At 39.9% G+C, this 22,960-nt stretch overlaps 1 protein-coding gene across 1 annotated transcript in view; it reads left to right on the top strand.

The window, feature by feature from the left end:
- The first annotated feature begins 373 nt into the window (after positions 1–373).
- The window catches only part of RALGAPA2 (Ral GTPase activating protein, alpha subunit 2 (catalytic)), a 535,657-nt gene continuing 513,070 nt past the window's right edge, over positions 374–22,960 (top strand). The window contains exon 1 of the mRNA XM_006860649.1: positions 374–479. Within this exon, the coding sequence (XP_006860711.1) occupies positions 374–479 (106 nt within the window). The remainder of the gene's footprint in view (positions 480–22,960) is intronic.

Below are 22,960 nucleotides of genomic sequence, written 5' to 3'. Positions count from 1 at the left end.
CATGGGACGAACTCTTCTGTGATTCGCTGCGCCAGCTCAGTGCTCTGGGAGTAGCCTTGGAGAGCTCTGGCGCTAGCCCTGGAGGGTTCCGGCGCTGTCGGGCTGGTGTCCCGCGAGGCCGGTCAAGGTTGAGTGCGCGTATGTCTTCCCTAAAGGGCCGGCGTCGTACATTGTGGGATAGGTGTACGCTTCGACACCGCCTTCCTGCTCCGCCCCTCGCCGGCCGGCCCGCCCCTTCTTCCTGGAACCACAGCTGAGCAGGCGGCGGGCGGCTAGGGCCCCGGCGACTTGCGCCGGCCGGACCCTATGCGGTAACTCGTGCGGTGTAGGTGCTTCCTGCCCCGCCGGCGGGGTCTGTGCTTACCACGGCGAGATGTTCTCCCGAAGGAGCCATGGGGATGTGAAGAAGTCCACCCAGAAGGTGCTGGATCCGAAAAAGGACGTGCTGACCCGCCTAAAGCACCTGCGGGCGCTACTGGGTGAGCGCGCATCGGGCGCCCTGGGTCCGGTGAGGCGCCGACTGAGGCCGGCCGGAGACCTGGCCGCCAGTGAGGGTCGAGGGGCCGGGGATCCTTGAGGGTGTTGGATCTTCCTCTGCAGCCCGGGCAGGGATCCCCGGTGCATTGTTCCTGGGCAAGGGGCTGCCTGTTTCGCGGCACTACCCCTGCCGCTCTAAGTATAAACTTATCACAAATGATCACCGAACCCCCACGTAGTCTTCATGCACAGTCTGAGACCTCAGATGGTCCCAGCACAGATTTAACAGATTTAATTCAACTGTCATCATTCACCCATTTCTTTCTTTCTTTCTTTTTGGTTGAGTCTGCGACCTCAACTAGACTGAGCTACTAAGTGGTCTCAACAAATTTAGCTGTCATCTTCCTTCCCATGCCTCTCTTTTATCTTCATTTTGGATATGTCTTTTTCAGTTTCTTTGTGTCTTTGATATGAAGGAACTTCTCGTTCCTGCTTGGATGGAGCGTTGGCTTGCCAGTGTACCACGGATGGTTGCCTGCCTTCCTGAGTTTTATTGGACTGCTGGGTAGAGGTGTTGGGGAGACCAGGTGGGCCTGTGATGAAAAGGAAGCTTACCTCTGTGGTGTCTTGGTGTCCACAAGGCTTCCTGTCACCTGCTGCATATGACTTGTGTTTTGTTTTCTATTTTCTTACCTCCTTAGTACAGTTGTTTAGGATGAAAACACCTTTGCTGTCTCTAAACAGAGTTGTCTGTATATTTGGAGAACTAGAAAAGGACACCAGGTGTGGCGCTGTGGGATAATGCGCTCAACTGCAAGGTCGATTTGAATCGCGAGGTTGGCGGTTCAAACTCACCAGTTGCTCCTCGGAAACTCAATGTAAGGTCACTATAAGTCGAAACGTGACTTGACGACACTTAACAGCATGTTTCTTCTAGATGTCTTTTTTTTTTTTTTTTTTATTTAAGTGAGCAAACATCACCTGATTTAGTTGGGCATAAACTCTTCACGTGACTATGAAAGAATATGGCATAAAACATTTCATTTTATATGTGAATTTAAAATGAAGATCTTGTTCATGAGCCTGAAAGTTGCTAATTATTTTTATTTCTACTCTGTGAAGTGCTCTAAAGAAAACCAAGCAACAAAGATCTGATTTTACCAAGGGAATTTTATTCACAATTGAGGATTTCTTGAAATCACACTGTCTTGTTCAGTTGCCATGAAATGTAAGTTGGTTACCACAGAGGAATTAGTTTTCAAGACTCTTGAAAGTGAAATGTGGTGTTCTTGGTAAACTGAACTTTCTACTTCCTGTAGTAAAATACCATGCACACAGAAGTTACATTGTGTGGGGTTCTTAGTCTGTAGAGACTGATTAACTGCAGGGACATTTTTGATAAAGGAGAGCTGAGCAGTATTTTAAGCATTTGATACTTTGGGACTCTCTTTGTGGTAAAGCACTTGGACTTTTGTTCTGTCCAAATCTACATGATTAAGTTGGCCACATTTTGTAAAGGCAGAATCAATTGAACCTAGATCAATTTGGTTTCTTAGAGTATATTTTTACCATTTTGAGAAAGTAGGTAGTTTTTCAAGACTATGTAATTGTGATTTCACTTTAAGCTCTTTTTTTTAGGAACTTACTTTTATCATTTCACTGAGCTCATGACCTCAGTTTTTTAACTTGTAGAGAGGGTCTTTGATATTTTCTTAGCTATATGCTGTTTTTGGTTGATGTATATTTATTTGTGTGTGTGTGTAATGAGTCACTTTCTGTTGTTTATTATTGCGATTTTGTGGGAGCTTAGGTTTTTGTAAAATGTGCCTGATGTTTACTGTAAATTTTCACTTGCAACTATACTTTAATGAAAAAGAGTACCTTAAGATACTAGTTCTTATCATATCATACATATATTGGATTGCTATTTTAAAAAAAGGTTATTTACAAAAAGTGTCCTTGAACTAAAAGATTAGAATGAAGCCAAGATCAGGGAAACTATTTGCAGGAAATCAGTCGTAATTGCTGTTAATAGTTTATTTGTGTAGTTATATAACTCTTGCCTTTTACCTCATCTTCAAGTGATAGTGAAAATGTTGTTTTTCTAAATACTGATACCATTGACTGTGGGCTAAAGGAACACAGTTTCTTTACTCTGTAAAATGCATATAGTAATGTGTGCCTCATTAAGGTTATTATGAGTTGTTGTTAAGTGCTGTCTAGTGGGTTTCCAAGTACAAGGTTTCCCAGGAGTGGCTGGTGGGTTTGAACTGCTGACCTTACGGTTCAACCCCCACCTTGCAGTCCAGTGCATTATCCTGCAGCGCTACACCCAGATTCCTGCTAGGACTAGGCATTTAACAGTTTCCTCTCCTCACTATTTATATCTAGCCATTAGTTTTTGTTGTGAAGTGCTGTCAAGTCGATTCTGACCCATAGTGACCCTGTATAGGGTTTCCAAGGAGGAGCTGGTGAGCTTGAACCTCTGACCTTGCAGTTCAAATGGTTTTGCAGTCTGGCGCATTAAGCCTCAGCGCCACACCAGGACTCCATTAGTAGGATGTTGTTAAGTGCTGTTGATTTGGTTCTGATATAGAGTGACCCTGTAAAGGAGTGACTAATGCCTTTGAACTGCTGTCCTTGTAGTTAGCAGTTCATTGCTTATCCTACAGCGCCACACCAGCACCCCACTAATAGGATTATTCTTGTTAAGTGCCGTTGAGTCGGTTCTGACCCATAGTGGCCCTGTATAGGGTTTCCAAAGAGCAGCTGGTGGGCTTGAACCACCCACCTTGTGGTTTAAACCAACTTTACAGTCCAGCACATTAACCCATCATGCCACACCAGGACTTACTGTGGGAGAAGCTTAATATCACCACCCAAAACCAGGCCAAGGGCAGACTGTGGAACAGGCCATCAGTTGTTCACATGCAAATTCAGACTGAAGATGAAGCAAATTAAAACAAGTCCGGGAGAGCCAAAATAGGACCCTGAATATATCCCACCTGAATTTAGAGACCACTTCAGGAACATATTTAATACATTAGACATTGTTGACTGAAGACCAGTGGGATTACATTATGAGCATCATATATAAAGAAAGCAAAAGGTCATTAAAAAGACAGGGAAAAAAAAGACAAAAATGTATTTCAGTAGAGATTGAAACTTGCTCTTAAGCATGTTGTTGTTAAGTGCCGTCGAGTTGATTCCAACCCATAGCGACCCTGTATAGGGTGTTCAAGGGGCAGGCAGCTGGTGAGCTTGAACCACCGACCTTGCAGTTCAAATGACTTTGCAGTCTGATGCGTTAGCCCACAGCGCCACACAGGACTCCTAAAGAAGCTAAAACAATGGGAAGAAATGATGAAGTAAAAGAGCTGAACATAAATTTTCAAAGGACAAAGTAAAATTTTATAATGAAATATATAAAGACATGGAGTTAGAAACCAAAAGGGAAGAACACACTTAGCATTTCTCAAGCTGAAAGAACTGAAGAAAAAAGTCAAACCTTTACTTGCAATTTTGAAGGATCTATGAGCAAAATAATTGAACGGGGCAAAATATTGAATGGTGTAGAGAGGATCAAACGAAGATGGAAGGAATATACAGAGTCACTGTAGCAAAATGAAATAGTTTTATAGGAAACAGTTCAAATTGCCCTGAAGATACTGGCAAAAACCTAGGTTCTAAGAGCTGACAGGGAGTCCTGGTGTTGTGCTGTGGATTAATGCGCTGTACTTCAAAGTTGGTTTGAAACAGATTCGGCAGCTCAAACTCCTCAGCCGTTCCTTGGAAACCCTATACAGAGTTGCTATGGGTCAGAACCAGCTCACTGGCACTTAACAAAACAGGAGTTGACAGAATACAAATGGAAATCTTTGAACAAACTAATGCATCACTTATCTGGCCAACTGATTGGAAGAGATCCAGGTTTTGAGACCATTCCAAAGAGAGTTGGCTCAGTGGAATGTGGAAATCATTGAACAATATAATTAGTATCACGTGCCAGTAAAATTTTGCTAGATAATTAAAAACGGTTATATTAGTGTATCGACAGAGAACTGCCAGAAATTGAAGGACTAGGCAGTGTTCATTCTGTTGTGCATAGGGTCACTATAAGTCGGAACCAACTCGCAGGTACCTAACAACGGTAGCAGCATGACATTAGGTCAGATGCAATCTACAGGCTTAAATTGTATCTTGAGCCAGTCCTTTTTGAGATATAAAAGGAAATAGAAGTGAGCAGAGACAGAGGGACCTACTATCACCAGTAAAGAAGAGCCCAAAGTGGAATTTGTGCTTTGGACCTAGATCCACGTAAAGACTGATGCTAAGGCACACGGAAATCTTCAATGAATGCTGGGCCTACAGATGCTAAAATGAGACTAGGACTCATCTCCAGAGCTGGTACTCTGAATTTGGACTATGAGATTAAAGCACTGGACTGCAAGGTTGGTTTGAACTGCAGGGTCGGTGGTTTAAACTCACCAGCCACTCCTCGGAAACCCTATACAGGGTTTGCTGTGAGTTGGAACCGACTTGACAGCACTTAAAAACAACAACCCACTGTGAAAGTAGGATACGCCCTGGACTGTGAACCACAAGATCATTGGTGTGAGTTCCTCAGCTGCTCTGAGGGAGAAGTAAAGTTTTCTGCTCCCACAGGGATTTATAGCCTCAGAAACAGGGTTTGTAAGAGTTGGAATTGACTCAACAATACTTAACAACAACAAAAATTGAAATGTTTCAGCAAACTAATGCAGTGCTGGAGGTGCTCACTCATCTATGCCAAGGAATTTGCAAGACAACTACCTGGCAGACTGGCTGGAAGAGATCTATATTTGTGCATATTCCAAAGAAAGGTGACCCAATGGAATGTGGACATCATTGAACAATATCTTTAATATTATATGCAAGTAAATTTTTGCCGAAAGTAATTAAAAAATGCTTGCAGCAGTGCATCGACAGAAGCTGTCAGAAATTTAGAAGAGGACTTGGAACAAAGGGTATCATCACTGAAATCAGTTCGACTTTGTCTAAAAGGGAATACTAGAAAGATGTTTAGTTGTACTTTGTTGACTATGCAAAGGCATTTTACTGTGGATCATAACAAACTATGTATATAATATTGTGAAGAATGTGTACTCCAGAACATTTAATTGTGCTTAACAGAAACCTGTATGTAGACCAGCTGGTAATCATTAAGAACAGAATCAGGAGCTACTGAATGGCTTTAAATCAGGAAACGTGTGTGGCAGGATTGTATCCTTTTACCATATTTACTCAAACTACATGCTGTGCAAATACTCTGAGAAGCTGGATTATATGAAGAAGAACATGGTATTGTGATTGGAGGATGACTCATTGACAACCTGCAATGTACAGATGGCACAATTTTGCTTGCTGGAAGTTAAGAGGACCTGAAATACTGATGGAGATCAAAGTCTACAGACTTCATTATGGGTGGCATCTCAGTGCAAAGAAAATGAAAATTCTCACACATTGACTAGTAAATAACAACATGATAAGCAGAGAAAAGCTTGATGTTGTCAAAGACTTCATTTTACTTGGATCCACAATCAGTTGACACTCATGAAAGCAGCAAGAAATCAAGAAATCAAACTAATTAGGCAAATCTGCTGTAAAAGACCTCTTTAAAGTGCAAAGATGTCAGTTTGAGAACTAAGGTGCGCCCAACCCAAACGATGGTATTTTCAGTCACCTCATAGGCATGTGAAAATTGGACAGCGAATTAAAAAGACTGTAAAAGAATCGGTGCATTTGAATTATGGTGTTGGAGAAGAGTTTTCAAAGTACCATGGACTGCCAGAGGAACAAACAAATCTGTCTTGGAAGAACAGCCAGAATGTTCCTTAGAAGTAAGAAAGGTGAGACTTAGTCAATCATTATTTGGACATGTTGTCATTTCAACTTGGTAGAGACCCCCCAAAGGATATGGATTGATGCCGTGGCAACAAGGGGCTCAAACATAGCAACAATTGAGAGAATTAATTCTGTTGTTTTTAGGGTAACACCTACCAACAATGTGTGCTCTGTGAAGATTATCATGAGTATGATAAACTCTTCCAGCTAGGAGTAGACATTTAAGAATTGCCTCCTGCTTTTAATAGGCTAGAATAAGTATTTTCGTAAGTAGTTTTTTTCCATCTCCTTATTTTTGATAATGGTGATGGAATTGTTTTCTCTTTATAAAGAATAGTTTTCATTTAAGACAACTGGCGGAGAAATGCACAATTAGTTGTAGAAGGTGGAATATTTCTTCTTCTTCTTCTTCTTGTTAAGTGTTGTCGAGTCGGTTCCAACTCACAGCGGCTCTGAGGAGCAGCTGTTGAGCTTGAACTGCTGACTTTGCCGTTCAAACTGACCTTGCATTCCACATTCCAGCATATTAACCCACAGCACCACACCAGGAGTTAGTATCATGATTTTTGTTGTTATTTTTAGGTGCCTTCGAGTTGCTTCCAACTGTTAGTAACCACAACAGAACAGAACACTACCCTGTCTTGCACCATCTTTATACTTGTTGTTATGTTTGAGCCCATTGCTGCGGCCACTATGTTAATACATACCATTGGAGCTTTTCTTTTTTTTTTTCACTGACCCTCCACTTTACCAAACATGATGTCCTCCAGGGCCTGGTCCCTCTGATAACATTTTTAAAGTATGAGAGACAAAAGTCTCGCCATCCTTACTTCTAAGGAACATTGTGGTTGTACGTTTCCCAAAATGGATTTGTTTGTTCTGCTGGCAGCCCATGGTATTTTTAATATTCTTCTCCAGTATCATAATGCAAATGCATCAGTTCTTTAATGGTCTTCATATTCATTGTCCAACTTTCACATGCATATGAAGCAATTGAAAATACCATGGCTTGGGTCACAAGTACATTAGTCTTCAAAATGACATTTTTGCTCTTTAATACTCTAAAAAGGTTGTTTGTTGTTGTTAAGTGCCGTGGAGTTGGTTCTGACTCATAGCGACCCTGTACAGGGTTTCCCGTAAATTTTTACGGGAGCAGAAAGCCTCATCTTTCTCCTGTGGAACAGCTGGTAGTTTCGAACTGCTGACCCTGAGGTTTGTAGCCTGATTCGTAACGACTACGCTACCAGAGCTCCTTACTCTAAAAAGGTATTGTCCATCAGTTTGCCTAATGCAATATGTTGTTTCATTTCTTAATTGCTACTTCAATGAATGTTGAGTGTAGATCCAAGCAAAACGCAGCCTTGGACAACTTCAGTCTTTTCTCTGTTTATCATGATATTATTTATTGGTCCAGTTAGGATTTTTCTGTCTTTACATAAGGTGCAATCTATACTGAAAGTTATAGCCTTTGATCTTCATCAGTAAGCATTTCAAGTCCTTGTAGCTTCCAGTAAGCAAGGTTGAATAATGATAGTGATTCCAATTAGAACTTGCTTAGTTAGGTTGACCTGGCTACATAATGCAGATTTGACTACTGTATCAAGTCTGTTAAACTGAAGGGAGCAGTGGTAGAATTTTTGCTTTTCATGTACGAGCCCAGCCTACTGCCATTGAGTCTGTTCTGACTCAGCAATTTTACTGGACAGAGTAGACATCAAGGCTGTATATCTTTATGCCACATCTTTTCCTCATGAGTCTGATCAGTTCATTTCCCACCCAGTGCACCTTATGTGTAGTCTCCATTTGTCTTGTCTGTGAAAGCTTGTGTGTTACTACAGTGTTGTTGTGCAGGTTTCATTCAGGTTTCCAAACTATGACTAGGAAGAAAGCCCTGGTGAACGTCTTTGAAAGTCAGGCATTGAAAGCCCTAATGATTATAATGGTGTGATCTGAAACCCAGCATGGCAATGGTATAAGACCGGGCGCTGTTTTCTTCCATTGTGAGGTTGCCATGAGTTGACAGCAGTGAACAACAGTAAACAGAGTGAACATTATACAGAGGGAGAAACTAAGACAAAGACAGGTTTTGCAAGGTGCCAAGCGATGTACTAAGTGGTTTACATATATTATGTTAATTAGAGGAAGACCAAAGAGTGGTTAGGCTCCTGACTTCCAGTTCTTCCTGCACTGTTGAAATCATCATTAGGAAAGTAAATGGATAAAGAAAACACAATGGAAACAAAACGCACATTGTATGAGGAGGCTTTAAACAGTTTAAGGAAGAATTTCATTATGTTTTAGAACTTTTTTGGTGCCCTCTTGCATGTTACCATATTGTTGTTATCCCATCAAAGATTCTATGTCTAAATCAAAAGTTGAATGCCTGTTATGAGTCCCAAAGTTGATAGTATAGAAATGGTATTGCTATCGTAAGAAGACTGGATATAAATAGTAGTAAATGTACTGTGCTGTATAACTAGACAGCGAATTATAACTATTCCTCACTCACTGACATGGTTCGGTTCCAGAGACCAGATTGATCTGTGGCAGTTGGATTTGCAGAAATGAAGGATAATTACATTATACATAGCTTCCAAATTATATTGTCTCGTAACTGCAAAAATACTGAGAACTGCGGCCTAGCCTAGTTGACATCAAGTCGGAACCATCACAGCCAGCATTACTCTCATCTTGCAACTTGGCACTTATCATTGCCACCCATACAATGTTGATGTTCACAATAGTTGAATAGCAGGATTTTTATTGTTGTCATAAATGGGAAATATTGAATAATGAGAAGAATAACAGGAAGAGTAGGGGCTTTTTAAGGCAGTTTTACATATCTGAAAATGAATGGTTAAACTATGTAGTTCTGTCTGGCAGAAATATCATGTGTCATGTTAATTTTTTTAGTTATAATTAGAGTTGAACTGCTCCATAGGTTTTTCTAGGCTGGTAGCGTAGTGGTTACGAATCGGGCTGCGAACCTTAAGGTCAACGGTTCGAAACTACCAGCTGCTCCGCGGGAGAAAGATGAGGCTTTCTACTCCCGTAAAGATTTACACCCTCGGAAACCCTGTACAGGGTCGCTATGGGTCGGACCCGACTCAACGGCACTTAACAACAACAACAACAACAATCTTTATGGCGGAGTCCTGGTGTAGTGCCATGGGTTAGTGCGCTGGAATGCAAAGTCGGTTTGAACTGCAAGAGTTGGCAGTTCAAGTTCACTAGTAGCTCTTCAGAAACCCTATGCAGGGTCACTCTGGTCAGAACCCACTCGACGGCACTTAATAATAACACCACGCTTTATGGGGGAATCCTGGTGTGGTGCTGTAGGATAACCGCAGGATTGTAAGAGTTGTTTGAAACACAAGGTTGGCAGTTCAAACTCACCAGTCACTCCTGAGAAACCCTATACAGGATTGCTGTGAGTCAGAACCAACTTGATGGCACTTAACAATGGCAGCAGCAGTCTTTATGGAAGCAGATCCCTAGGTCTGTTTCCCTAAGGAGCAGTTTGAACCACTGATTTTTAGTTGGCAACCAAGCGCTTAACTATTGTGTCACCAGGCTCCTTAAATTTCCTAGTAACTACATTAAAAACCTAAGGAGAACTTGAAATTAATTTTAATGATGCCTATCATTTAACCCAATAAGTCTAATATATTGTCATATCAGCAGGGAACTTACAGCAAAATAATATTATTAACATGTTTTCTCAGTCTTCAAAATCTAGAATATGTTTTACACTTATGGCATATTTCAATTAGGACTAGTTGAATTTCAAGTGCTCAGTAGCCATATGTGGTTTATGGCTACATATTAGAGCAGGGTTAGAGAAAGTAGATGGGGAGGACAATTCAGACTAAAGAAGAAAGAGGGAAGAAGTGATGTTCAGGGAGCTTGTGGTAGAAATACACATGGCAACCGGACTCTTACCTAGGTCAGATAGGGAAGGGGTGAGGGATAATGTTGAGCATCAAAGATAACCTACTGTTGTTGAGTCATTTCCTACTCACAAGACATATTTGTTGTTGTTGTTAAGTGTCGTCGAGTCAGTTCCGACCCTTAGCAACCCTCTACAGAGTTTCTAGAATAGAGTAAAATTGCCTCACAGGATTTCCAAGGCTGTAAATCTTTGCAGAAGTAGACTGTCACATGTTTCTTCTGCAGAGCAGCTGGTGACTGAATCACTAACCTTTTATTAGTGATTAGTAGTGCTATCAGGCCTACTTTGCATTGATGATTGCTGCTGTTGTTAGGTGTAGTCAAGTTGATCCTGACTCATAGTGACTTATGCACAACAGAAGGAAACACTGTCCAATCCTGCACCATCCTCACAATCTTTGTTAAGCTTGAGCCCATTGCTGCTGCCACTGTATAGGAGGTCTTCCTGTTTTGCTTACCTTCTACTTTACCTGGCATGATATCCTTCTCCAGGGACTGGAGTGACTGGCTGAGGTCTGAGTGACAAAGATAGGATAATAGCATCCTTGTCCTTAGGGTGTCCGAGTTTAAGGTAAAATTGGAAAAGTATATAGGCAATGATTACACTCATACATGTGGAACCTATGCATACATACACCAAGACGCAGTCTTTATAACAGAACAAGGGATACTGCCTATTTTTAAATCAGGAAAAATTTGTGTCAGATTTGTATCCATTCATCATATTTATTCAACCTGTATACTGAGCAAATATCTAAGAAGCTGGACTACATGAAGGAAAATGTGGCATCAGGATTGGAGGAAGACTCATTAACAACCTGCGATATGCATGATGGTACCACCTTGCTTGCTGAAAGTGAAGAGGACTTGAAGTGCTTACTAATGGAGATCAAAGATTGTAACCTTTAGTATAGCTTACACTTTAACACAAAGAAAAAAATCTCAACTAGATCATTAAGCAACATCATGATAGATGGAGAAAAATTTGAAGTTGCAAAGGATTTCATTTTATTTCAATCCACAATCAGTAACCATAGAAGAAGCCATTGAGAAAGCTAATGTAACATTGCATTGGGTAAGTACTCTGCAAAAGACTTCTTTAAAGTGTTAAATAGCAAAAAAAAAGTCACTTTGACTAAAGATACGTTTGACCCAAGTCATGCATTTTCTATTGATTTCATATGCATGTTTTTGAAAACTGGAAGACCAAAGAAGAATTGATGCATTTAAATTATGGTGTTGGAGAAAAATATTGAACATACCATGTACTTCTAGAAGAACAAACAAATCTGTCTTGGAAGAAATATGTCCATAATGCTCCTTAGAAGTCAGGATGGCAAGACTTTTTCTCACATACTTTGGACATGTTATCAGGATGAATGAGTCTGCAGAGAAGGACCTCATGTTTGGTAAAGTTGAGAGTCATTGTAAAAGAGGAAGATCCTCAAGGAGATAGCATGACACAGTACAGTAATGGACTCAAACGTAATGACTGTGAGGATGGTACAGGCCCTGGCAGTGTTTAGTGCTGTTTGTATTATGAAGTGGAACCTATTGGATGTCATTTAAAAACATTAAAAACAATAGGCAAGGGGTGGGATGGACAGTAAGTTGAACTGGGAGGCAGTGGGGGCAGGAGAGGAGTGGTCTGTTATGTAGGATTTTAGACAGGTTGGGATCCATATTCTAAAAGACTTTGTTGTCTGTAGTTGTTGTTGTTAGGTGCCATCGAGTCGGTACCGCAGCAGAATGAAACACTGCCCGATCCTGGGCCAACTTCACTACTGTTGCCATGCTTGAGTCCATCAATGCTGCCACTTGGCCAGTCCATCTTGTTGGGGGTCTTCCTCTTTTTCTTTGACCCTCTACCTTACCAAACATGATATCCTTCTCCAGTGACTGGTCCCTCCTGACAATATGTCCAAAGTATGAGAGAGACGAAGTTTGGCCATCTTGGCCTCCAAGGAGCACTCTGGCTGCACTTCTTCCAAAACGGATCCATTGGTTCTTTTGGCAGCCCATGGCACTTTCAATATTCTCCTTCAACACCATAACTGGTGTCTGTTGCACAAGACCTTTTTAAAGTGTTGAAGAGCAAAGATGTCAGCTTGAGGGCTAAGCTATGAAAGTTGGATAATGAGTAAGGAAGATCATAGAAGAATTGGTGCTTTTGAGTTATGGTATTCGAGGAGAATATTGGAAGTATCATGGGCTGCAAAAGAAAAAAACAGATCTGTGTTAGAAGAAGTACAGCCAGAGTGCTCCTTGGAGGCCAGGAAGGCCAGACTCTGTCTCTCATACTTTGGACATATTGTCAAGAGGGACCAGTCACTTAAGAGGGATATCATGTTTGGTAAGGTGGAGGGTCAGAGAAAAAGAGGAAGACCCCCAGCGAGATGATTTGGGAAAGTAACAGCATCAGTGGGCTCAAGTGTGGCAACAATTGTGAGGTTAGCCCAGGACCGGGAAGTGTTTTGTTCTGTAGTGCGTAGGGTTTCTATGAATTGGTACTGTCTTGATGGCACCTAACAACAACGAGTCAGAAATGATTCGATGGCACTTAACAACAACAACAGCAAGGGGAATGGAGTCCTGATGTGGCACCATGGGATAAGCACTCTACCTGAAGGTCGGTTTGAACTATAAGGTTGGTGATTCAAACTCACCACCTGCTCCTTGGGTACCCCATACAGGATCTCTGTGAGTTGGAACTGACTCCACAGCACTTAACAACAATGGCAACAACAAGGGTACAGGGAAAGTCCTGATGTAGCTCTGTAGGATAAGCACCCAACTGTAAGGTCGGCAGTTAAAACTCATGAGCTACTCCTCGTAAGCCCTATATAGGCTCACTATGGGTCAAAATCGGCTCAACAGCACTTAACAACAGGGCACAGACTGTCACTTTTACTTTCAGCAAATACTATTTTGTTTCACTGCAATCTCCTCCCTGTACCATCAGTCAATAGTATTTACTTCTAATCCATTTTTTTTTAAACTTGATATATACACATACCACACACACACACACACACACACACACACACACACACAATTTACTTAAATATCCAAAGGGCACATTTTGGAAGCCAGCCTACTGCCTGAAGGTATACATCCTTTTTCATTCCATGGCCCTACAATTTTCAGGTAATCTATGTCTGCCACCATCTCTGCTGTTGCTGCTATTTTGTTTAGGATCCCATGCTCCACTTATGTTCTTCCCTCTTGATGATCCTAGGGTCTTCTGTTACTGAAATGAAAGATTAACTGCTCCCCTGTTAGTTACACTTCTTACACATTTACAGTTGTGACAATTTCAACAATTACACACAATTGAATCATAAAATCTTACCCCCATCTGCTTTCACCAGATCCACCTGGAAAAGAGAAAAACTATTCAGTGGGTATTCTACCTTACCCAACTCACTCTGAAACTAATCACACTCATGAAAGCTTGTAATCCTGCCACTTTGTGCCTTTATAGCCCAATTTTGACAGCCAGTGTCTAAATTGCCCATCCCTATCAACCCAGTGTGGAAACCCTGAACAGGGTTGCTATGGGTCGGAACCGACTCGGTGGCATTTACAACAACAACAGGACAAGCTTTATCCTCAATGTGAAGAATCCTTCCATTTGGGTTGGAATTTTGAGCAACTGCATCCATAAGCAAAGGTCTAGTTCATGAAATTGTAGCAGTTTACACTTACTCTCTGTATCAAACTTCATTATCTTCATCTGGTTGAGTTTTGGTCGCTAGCCTTCCAAGCAGCTCGTGAGTCAAATGGGTACTATCTGCAAGTTTGGGAGTTCTCACACACCTCACCCCACTTCAGACCAGCTGGCTGCTTCATTCCCAGCTCTAGTCCCCAGTGGCTGGGTCAGTGTTCATGCACTTGGGAGTTCACAAGCTTCCCTAAACTTCAGATCAGCCAGTCCTTCCTCCTCTCTCTCTCATCTCAAGGTCGGCATGTCTGAATGGAACATGTGTAAACTCAGCCTATGTCTTCATTGCTGCATTTCCCCCACTTTCACTCATAAGTAGGCCAGGGTGGTCACCAGTGAGCACACTAGACTGCTCATGGGTTCCCTTTGTGTTTCAGTCTTAGAAAAGGATTTATCATGAAGGGTTGACTTTTCTTGCTTTGATAGCTCCATAGCAAGCAGCCTGCTTGATATTCTAACATTCAGTCTGTTTTTTTTTCTGCTAGTCTTTCTTTCAAAAAGTATCTTCTGTTTTAGTCATTCTGGGTAGGTCTGCATGTGTTTTCAAGTGGAAAAGTCCTACCTCAGAAGGTTCTGGGTGTGGCACAGGATTCCACCTAAGGCCTCATACTCCACAAAGGCTTAACAAGAAGCCAATTTCCCTGGGCAAATTCTAATTCCCCTGTTAGCTAACCTGTTCCACTCGTAGGCTGAAGACAGGCTTACATGCTTTCTGTAATCGTAGTTCCCAATGTTCATTTCTATCCCATTTATATGTCTATATTTTTCAGTAGGAGGCAGGGAAAACCAATATCCACTAGACAGTCAAGCCCCTTAACATTATTTCCCCTCCTTTACAAATTCAGACTATGCCTGGATCCCTGTATTACAAAACAGTGTTGTTCCAAGGTTGTATATACATCATTATTTACCAGCGTAGTGGTTACAAATTGGGCTGTGAATAGCAAAGTCAGCAAGCAGTTCAATACTACCAGGTGTTCCATGAGAGAAAGATGAGGCTTTCTGCTCCCGTAAAGATTTACAGCATTGGAAACCCTGTACAGGGTTGCTATGAGTCAGAACTGACTCCACGTCACATAACTACCACCACCACCACCATCACCACCATCACCATCACCATAGCATTTAGCCCTTGTATACCTCCCTAAGTCTTCCCTTATCTTCCTTGTTCATATATCACATTTCCCTTTCTTTTTTTCCTCGTTTTTATTGTGAATTGAGTGATAGTTTACATACACATTCCCTTTTCTTGTGTATTGTCATCCCCTACCTTGTAAAGGAGCTCTGGTAGCGTAGTGGTTACGAATCGGGCTGCGAACCTTAAGGTCAGCGGTTTGAAACTACCAGCTGCACCGCGGGAGAAAGATGAGGCTTTCTACTCCCGTAAAGATTTATACCCTCGGAAACCCTGTACAGGGTCGCTATGGGTCAGAAACGACTCGATGGCACATAACAACAACAACAACAACCTTGTATATTGTCATCCCTGCCACCTGAGCGTGTTTACTCCTTAAGCTGTGAATTACTGTCCCCTCCCACCCCTGGTAACCATCAAAGAATGTTTCTTTTAGTATGGAAATCTTTTCTAAATTTTTTATAATAGTGGTGTATGTACCAAAGTTTGTTTATGTATTCTTCCACTGATGAGCACTCAGTGTTTCCTTCTTTTTGAATAGTACTTGGCTAAACATTGATGTACATATATCTACTAGTCTTCTGGTTCATATTTCTTGTGGATATGTACCAAGTAGAGGAATTGCTGGATCATAAACTATTTCTAATTCTAACTTTTTGAGGAAGTGCCATACTGTTTTCCAGAGTGGTTGAGCCATTTTACAGTTCCACCAGCAGTGCTGGGTAATCCCAGTCTCTCCACACCCTTGCCCAATATTATGTTGTCCTCTGCTCTTTTGAACTTCTCTGTTAATGCTGGTATAAAATTTGCATCTCTCTAATGGCTAATGATCATGAACATTCATCATGTGTTTGTTGACTGCCTGAATATCTTGCTTGGTGAATTGTCTGTTCATGTCCTGTGCCCATTTTTTAATCAGGTTATTTGTCTTTTTCTTGGAGAAGTGTTGTAGTTTCCTGTAAATTTTAGAGGTTAGTCTCTTGTCTGATATTTTGTTTCCAAAAATTTTCCTCAGTTTCTGGGCTCCCTTTTTATACTTCTGTTGAAATTTTTTGATGCACATAAGTTGCTGATTTTTAGAAGGTCCCAATCATCTATTTTGTCTTCCATTGTTTGTGTGTTTTTTTGCAGTGTTTGTTAGTCTTTGTATGCCATGCATTAGAGGCCTTAAGTTTGTCCCTATTTTTTCACTGATGATCTTTATAGTTCTGGGACTTACATTTAGGTCTTTAAACCACGTTGAGTTAGTTTTATTTTAGTCTGTAGTGTGAGATATGGGTCTTGTACCAGTCTTCTGCAAACTGGTTTCCTGTTTTGCCTGCAACATTTGTTGAAGAAACGATCTCTTCCCCATTTAATGTATTTGGCCCTTTGTCAAAGATCAGTTGACTGTATGTGGATGGATTTACTTCTAGGTTCTCAATTCTGTTCCATTTTTCTATTTATCTTTCATTGTATCAATATCAGGATGTTTTGACTACCGTGGCCATGTAGTAAATTTTGAAATCAGGAAGTAAGAGGCCTCCAACTTTGTTCTTCTTAAGGAGTCTCCTTTGCTTATCTGATGTTGCTTTCCCTTCCATTTGAAGTTGGTGATCATTTTTTCCACCTCTTCAAGAATGTTGTTGGAATTTGGATTTAGATTGCAGTGTTTTTTTGTTTAAATGTTTTATTGTGAATTATATGATAGTTTACATGGGAGAACATTAGTTTTACATTCATTCTGTCGTATATCATTTAATTGCCATGGTTACAGTCCCCTCCATGAATCATCAACCAACCAAAGGGTATACCCTGCAAGCCTGCCCCTTACACATCCCCCCACCCCCACCCCCCAGTCTTCAGCACACAGTTGCTCTCCCTCTCTGGATCTAAAGTCCCCAGCTTCTCCATTGCTCCACGTCATTGTCTCTGCCTTCATCTCAGGCATCACTGCTTCTCTGGGTAGGGTCCCACTCTCGGCTCTTCTCCGTTGATGGTCGTAGGGACCTCCACTCCTAGACTGGAAAGTTAATCACTCCCTTCCTTGCTATAAAACGTCTACCTTTACATTTCCAAGATTGCAGTTTTTTTGTAGGTTGCTTTGGATAATATTAGTATTTGACAATGTTAAGTCTTCCTATATGTGAGTCTGGTGTATTCTTCCTTTTTTGGTGTGAATTCTTTTTTTTTTTTTTTCCTGTGCTTTCTTTTACAAATTTTTATTTTAAGTTTTTATTGTGAATTATGTGGTTTTACATGGGAGAACATTAGTTTTACATTCATCCTATCATATTTCGTTTCATTGTAATGATTACAATACCTTCCATGCATCATCAAATAACCAAAGGGTACACCACACAGGCCCGCCCTCCTGACCATCAGCTTACAGCTCCTCTCCCTCCCTGAATCGTGTCTCCAGCCGCTCCATCTAGCCACGTCATCATCTCTGTCTCGATCCCTTGATCCCTTGCATCATTGCTTCTCTGGGTAGGCTCACACTGTCTGTTCTTCTCACCTGATGGTCCCAGGGACCACCGCTCCTGGGCTGCAAAATCAATCAATCCCCTCCTTTTGTTAAAAAAATTCTACTTCTACATTTCTGACCCTCACAGTTAGTCCTGATGGCAATTATTTACTATAGTACCACAAGAGTCTTATCCCCATTTCCTTTCCCCAGCCCAGTCCCAACAGATTGGAAATCATTCAGTGGAGGTTGTATCTATCCCTGCCCCATCTGGAACTAGGCTCCCTTTTGAAAACTTGTAAGCCAGTCACTTCTTGCCTTTATTGCCTCTCCCACTCCCCATTTTTGGTAGCCAATGTCTAAGTTGCCCATCTGTTAATCCATTCGTCTATTTTTGTAAATCTTTTTTGGTTTCTTGTAGCATTTTGTGGTTTTCTTTTTATAGGTCTTTTGTTTTCTGATTAGATTTATTCCTAACTATTTCATCCTTTATGTGACTATTGTAATGGTATTGTTTTCCTAATTTCTTTTTCAGAGCTATCTTAATTAGTATAGAGGAATCCAACTGATTTTGTATGTTTGCTTGTACCTTACCACTTAGTTGAATCTTGCAGTAATTTGGAGTACTTTTTTACCGAGTCTTTGGGATTTTCTATGTATAGGATCTTATCATCTGCAAACAGAGAGAGTTTTATTTCTTCTTTGTCAATTTGGATGCCTTTAATTTCCCTTTCTTGCATTATAGCTCTGGCTAAGACTCTCAACAGTATTGAATAGGAGTGGTTATAAAGGGCATCCTTGTCTGGTTCCTGTTCACAAAGGGAACATTTTCAGTTTCTTTCTGTTGATAGTGATGTTGGCTGTTGGTTTTGTGTATATGTTCTTTTTTATTTTTCTCAAAAATCAGTAACTCTTTATTTACTTCAATTTATTTGCCATTAACAGAAAACTGGAGAAAGCAAAAATGTTCTGTGTTTACAAAGATAAATGGCCTCTTTATCCAGAGATCAAAACCACAAAAGACAAGGGAAAATAAAGCGCCTTTCCGCATACTCCCTGAGCTGAACCAGTGATCTTAGACAAAGCTTCAGTCCACTGACCAGGGACCTGTATGTGGCCAATTCAAGATGAGGGCCAAGAAATCAGACCAATCCATTCCTGTGATGCTTTGTAGAAGTCACTAGTGAAGCTGCCTGTGCCCCTATTTTTTTGTTGGGAGTTTCTAAATGACCTAATCAACTCCCTTTTTTGTAGTTTGTTCAGATTTTCTACTTCAGTCCATGTTAGTTTGGATAGATAGTGTATTTCTAGAAATTTGACCATCTCTTCTAGGTTTTCAAATTTGTTGGACTACAGTACTTCATAGTATTCTGTTATTCTTTGCATTACTGTTGGTTCCATTGTCATGCTGCACATTTCATTCCTTATTTGTATTATTTGTATCTTTTCCTTTTCCTTAGATTTGCCAGTGATTCATTGATTTTACTAAGACTTTCAAAGAACCAACTTCTTGCATTGTTGATTCTTTTTATTGTTTTTCTGTTCTATTTATTTCTGCTCTAATCTTTATTATTTCTTTTCTTCTGGTGATTATAAACTAATTATTCTGTTCTTTTTCTAATTGTTGGAGTTACTGTGTTAAGGTGTTTATTTTGTTTTTGTCTTCATTTGGGTGTATGTGTTTATTGCTATAATTTGCCCTCTGAGCACTTCTTTTGTTATATCAAAGGTTTTGGTATGTTGTGTTTACGTACTCATTTAATTACAGGAACTTTTAATGTCTTTTTTTTTTTTTTCATCTATTATCTATGCATTAAATTTTATATGTAGTATTTATTCAAGGTGTTACTCTGTTTTCATGTATTTGATTTTTTTTTCTTGATCTTCTTGTTGATTTTTAATTTGATACCATTGTGATCCGAGATCTTTTGTAATATTTTGATGTTTAAAAATTTATTTAGCCTTGCTTTGTTGTCTAAAACAGTCTATTCTGGAGAATGGTTCATGTATATTGGAAAAGAATGTGTATTGTGTGGGTAGAATGTTCTATATACATGTAGGAGGTCAAGTTATTTGTTATAGTTATGTTTTGTTAAATTCACCATTTAATCACTATATAATGTCTGAAGGTCAAGTTAGTAGATTGTATTGTTTATTTTTTCTTTTGCTTTGTTGAGTTTCTTGCTAGTTGTTCTGTCCTTTATCAAAAGTGTTTTACCTTTATCAAAAGATTAGAATCATCTATTATTCTTTTGGTGTTTTTGTTGTCCAGTGCCATCAAACCAGTTCTGTCTCGTAGTGACCCTGTATAGTGTTTCTCAGGAGCAGCTTCTGGGTTTGAATTGCTGACCTTGTGGTTCACAGTCCAGTGCTGATCCTGCAGCACCATGCCAGGAGAGTTGTCTATTTCTCCAGTTCAGTTAGAGTTTGATTTATGTATTTTGATGCATTTTCAATCCGTGCATAAATATTTATTATGGTGAAGTCCTGTTGTTCAGTTGAACCTTTAATCATTGTATAATAGCTGAAGGAGAGGAGATTTGGAACCAAAGATCACAGTTAAGTAAAATCGAATGATACTGGAGTTTGGTCCAAGTATTTGGTGAGCTAAGAACAAAAAAAAATATTGACAGAACAAAATATATTGTGCATTTTGTTTTGTGCAACTTTTGTTAAAGTACATTTTAAAATGTTGCTCTTTAAATTCTCATTTTTATTAAATGCATGACATTATTGTGACCAAGTAGCATTAACATACATAACCAATTGTTTCCTGGGTGGTTTCATTGTTTTCTTTTTTCTCTTGTTTTTATATAAATAATATTTCTGTAAATATCTTGGCATGTAGCTTTTTCTATATTTTGTTATTATTAGAATAGATTTCACTGAAACTACAGTGGTGGGGCTGAACATGTGTAAGACTTGATTCACAATGGTTATCTAGTGCTGCTGTTGTTAACCCTTCCACCAGCAAGGATTGAGACTACTGTTTTCATTGTCCTTTGGCCAGCAATTTACTAACTTGCTAATTGGTGATAAGTATTTGGGAAGATGGGAGTGTCACAGATGGATAGAGTCATAAAAGTTGGATGAGGATTCTGGTTAATGAAGATGTAAGATAAATTTATGATTTGCATGCCAAGTTTGAAAAAAATAGCAAGATGCAATTAGAAATGTCTTGGAGGCATTTGGGAATATGATCTGGAGTTGAAACGAGAGGATAGAAAGCTATGAGGTGGTTGCTTATGATCTTTTTGAATCTTTTCACAAGCTATGATTAAGACAGTGTTGCTAACCCCTACCCTACAGATGAGAAAACTGGGGCTTAGTGAGGTTAACTACTAAGTTCCCATCTAAGTGGCAGAGCTGGAGGTCATGTGATTTTATGAATCCATGTTATGCTTCTGGTAGTTAATCTGATTCAAATGTGTATTTACATATCAGAAAATAAGTATTTATCCACCAGAAGGAATGTTAACATATAAACAAAAGTCCAGCAGTTTTTGCATGTTTCCCGAAGGTATTTGATATTTGCTGCTTTCTTCCTGTTGTTTTTCCGTATTCTTCTAGGGGGCTTGGAGCTATCATGTTTGATTTAAGCATGGCCCCTTCTGTGTAACAGTGATCATTGACCACTTCATGAACTTGGCAGGCCAGCAGGTGTTACATTATTTGCGTTGTTGTCGATGCCATATGGACAGTTCTACAACTAGAACAAAGCTGGGAGGTGTAATTTTAACCTCAGATGTTTGAAAAGTTAATTTTCAAAATAGCAAATTTATTTCCTTTGAGTTTTAAAATTATTTTTAAGAGAAGGAATGTAAATTACTTTCTACTGTAAGATTAAAAATAATATACGAGTGGGCTTCCAAAGGTTTGTGGGAAAATTCCATTATCTTTTTTAATTTAACTTTTTATTGTGAATTGAGTGAAAGTTTACAGAGCAGATCATCAGTTTCACGTTCAGCAAATCATATACTTCTTTCATCTCAATGATTACAATCTTCAGTATAACATCATTTCTACAATTTCCTCCCTGTGATTCTTGTTTCCATACCTTCTTTTTCTCCAACCCTTTTGAATTTTGACCTTTGGTAAATGTTTCCCCTTTGGTCTTGAGTGATTGACCTTTCCCTGGTGAGCATACCTTACTAGGGTTGTTGTCCTCCTCATATATCTATCTACCTATTTACTGCTGGCTGAAAATTGGGCCACAACAGTGAGTTCATTTCTTGACCAGAAGGGTGGCCAAGGGCCATAGTCTGGGTCTCCTCTAGGCTCTGTCTGATCAGTAAGCCTGGCCTTTTTAATAAAAAAAAGTCATTATCTTTAATTCCATTTTTCCATCAACTATTTTATGTCCCCTCATATGTAAATCCCAAACCAAATCTCTTGCCATCAAGTCAGTTTTGATTCATAGCAACCTTGTAGGACAGAGTAGAACTGCCCCGTAGGGTTTCCAAGGCTGAAATCTTTATAGAAACAAACAGCCTCATCTTTCTCCCACTGAGCTAGTGTTGTTGTTAAGTGCCTTTGACTTGGTTCCAACCCATAGTGACCCTAATAGGGTTTCCCAGGAGCAGTTGGTGGATTTGAACTGCTGATCTTGTGGTTTGCAGTCCAGTGGTGACCCTACAGTGCCACACCAGGAGTCCATACGTATACGTACATATGTATATATGTGAAAATATGTGCGTATGCATACTGAGCATAGTTTAAGTAGTGCAGAAGTTGCCTGTCCTTCCACCCAGTGACTATGATGTACCTAGAAGTAGGTGTGAGGTAGGACTTTGTGTCATTCCTTTTTCTATTGGGTTCATCTAATGTTTAAGGAAATTTTGATTTTCTTTATTTTTATATTTCATATAACCTAATACCACCTAAGATATAATTTTTCTGTTTTGATCTCTCATATTGATTTTACCTTTGCAAGATGTTTTCTCATATTCTGATTAGATCAAATTGCTACCTTAAGATAAAAGTTCTTATTAATCATTTGTTGTTGTTGTTAAGTGCTGTGGAGTCAATTCTGACTCAGAGCAACCCTGTATAGGGTTTCCAAGGAGTGGCTGGTGAATTTGAACCACTTACCTTGCAGTTCAAACTGATCTTGCGGTCCAGTGCATTATCCCACAGCGCAGCACCAGGACTCCAATATTAATTATAAGATGTACTTATTAAATATCTGTTCACAAGTATAATTTAGGTAGTTTGCAGTGCAAATTATTTTTACATAGTTAACAGCCTCTTGAATCTGCCTGTTCAAATAGTGTATTTTCTCCCAGAATCTATTAGCAATATAAAGACAGAAATTTACAGGAATTATGCCTTTTCAAGCATATAT

The sequence above is a fragment of the Chrysochloris asiatica genome, unplaced genomic scaffold, assembly GCF_000296735.1.
Source record: "Chrysochloris asiatica unplaced genomic scaffold, ChrAsi1.0 scaffold00039, whole genome shotgun sequence".
Classification (NCBI taxonomy): domain Eukaryota; kingdom Metazoa; phylum Chordata; class Mammalia; order Afrosoricida; family Chrysochloridae; genus Chrysochloris; species Chrysochloris asiatica.
This window is presented reverse-complemented; position numbering and strand designations above follow the sequence as displayed.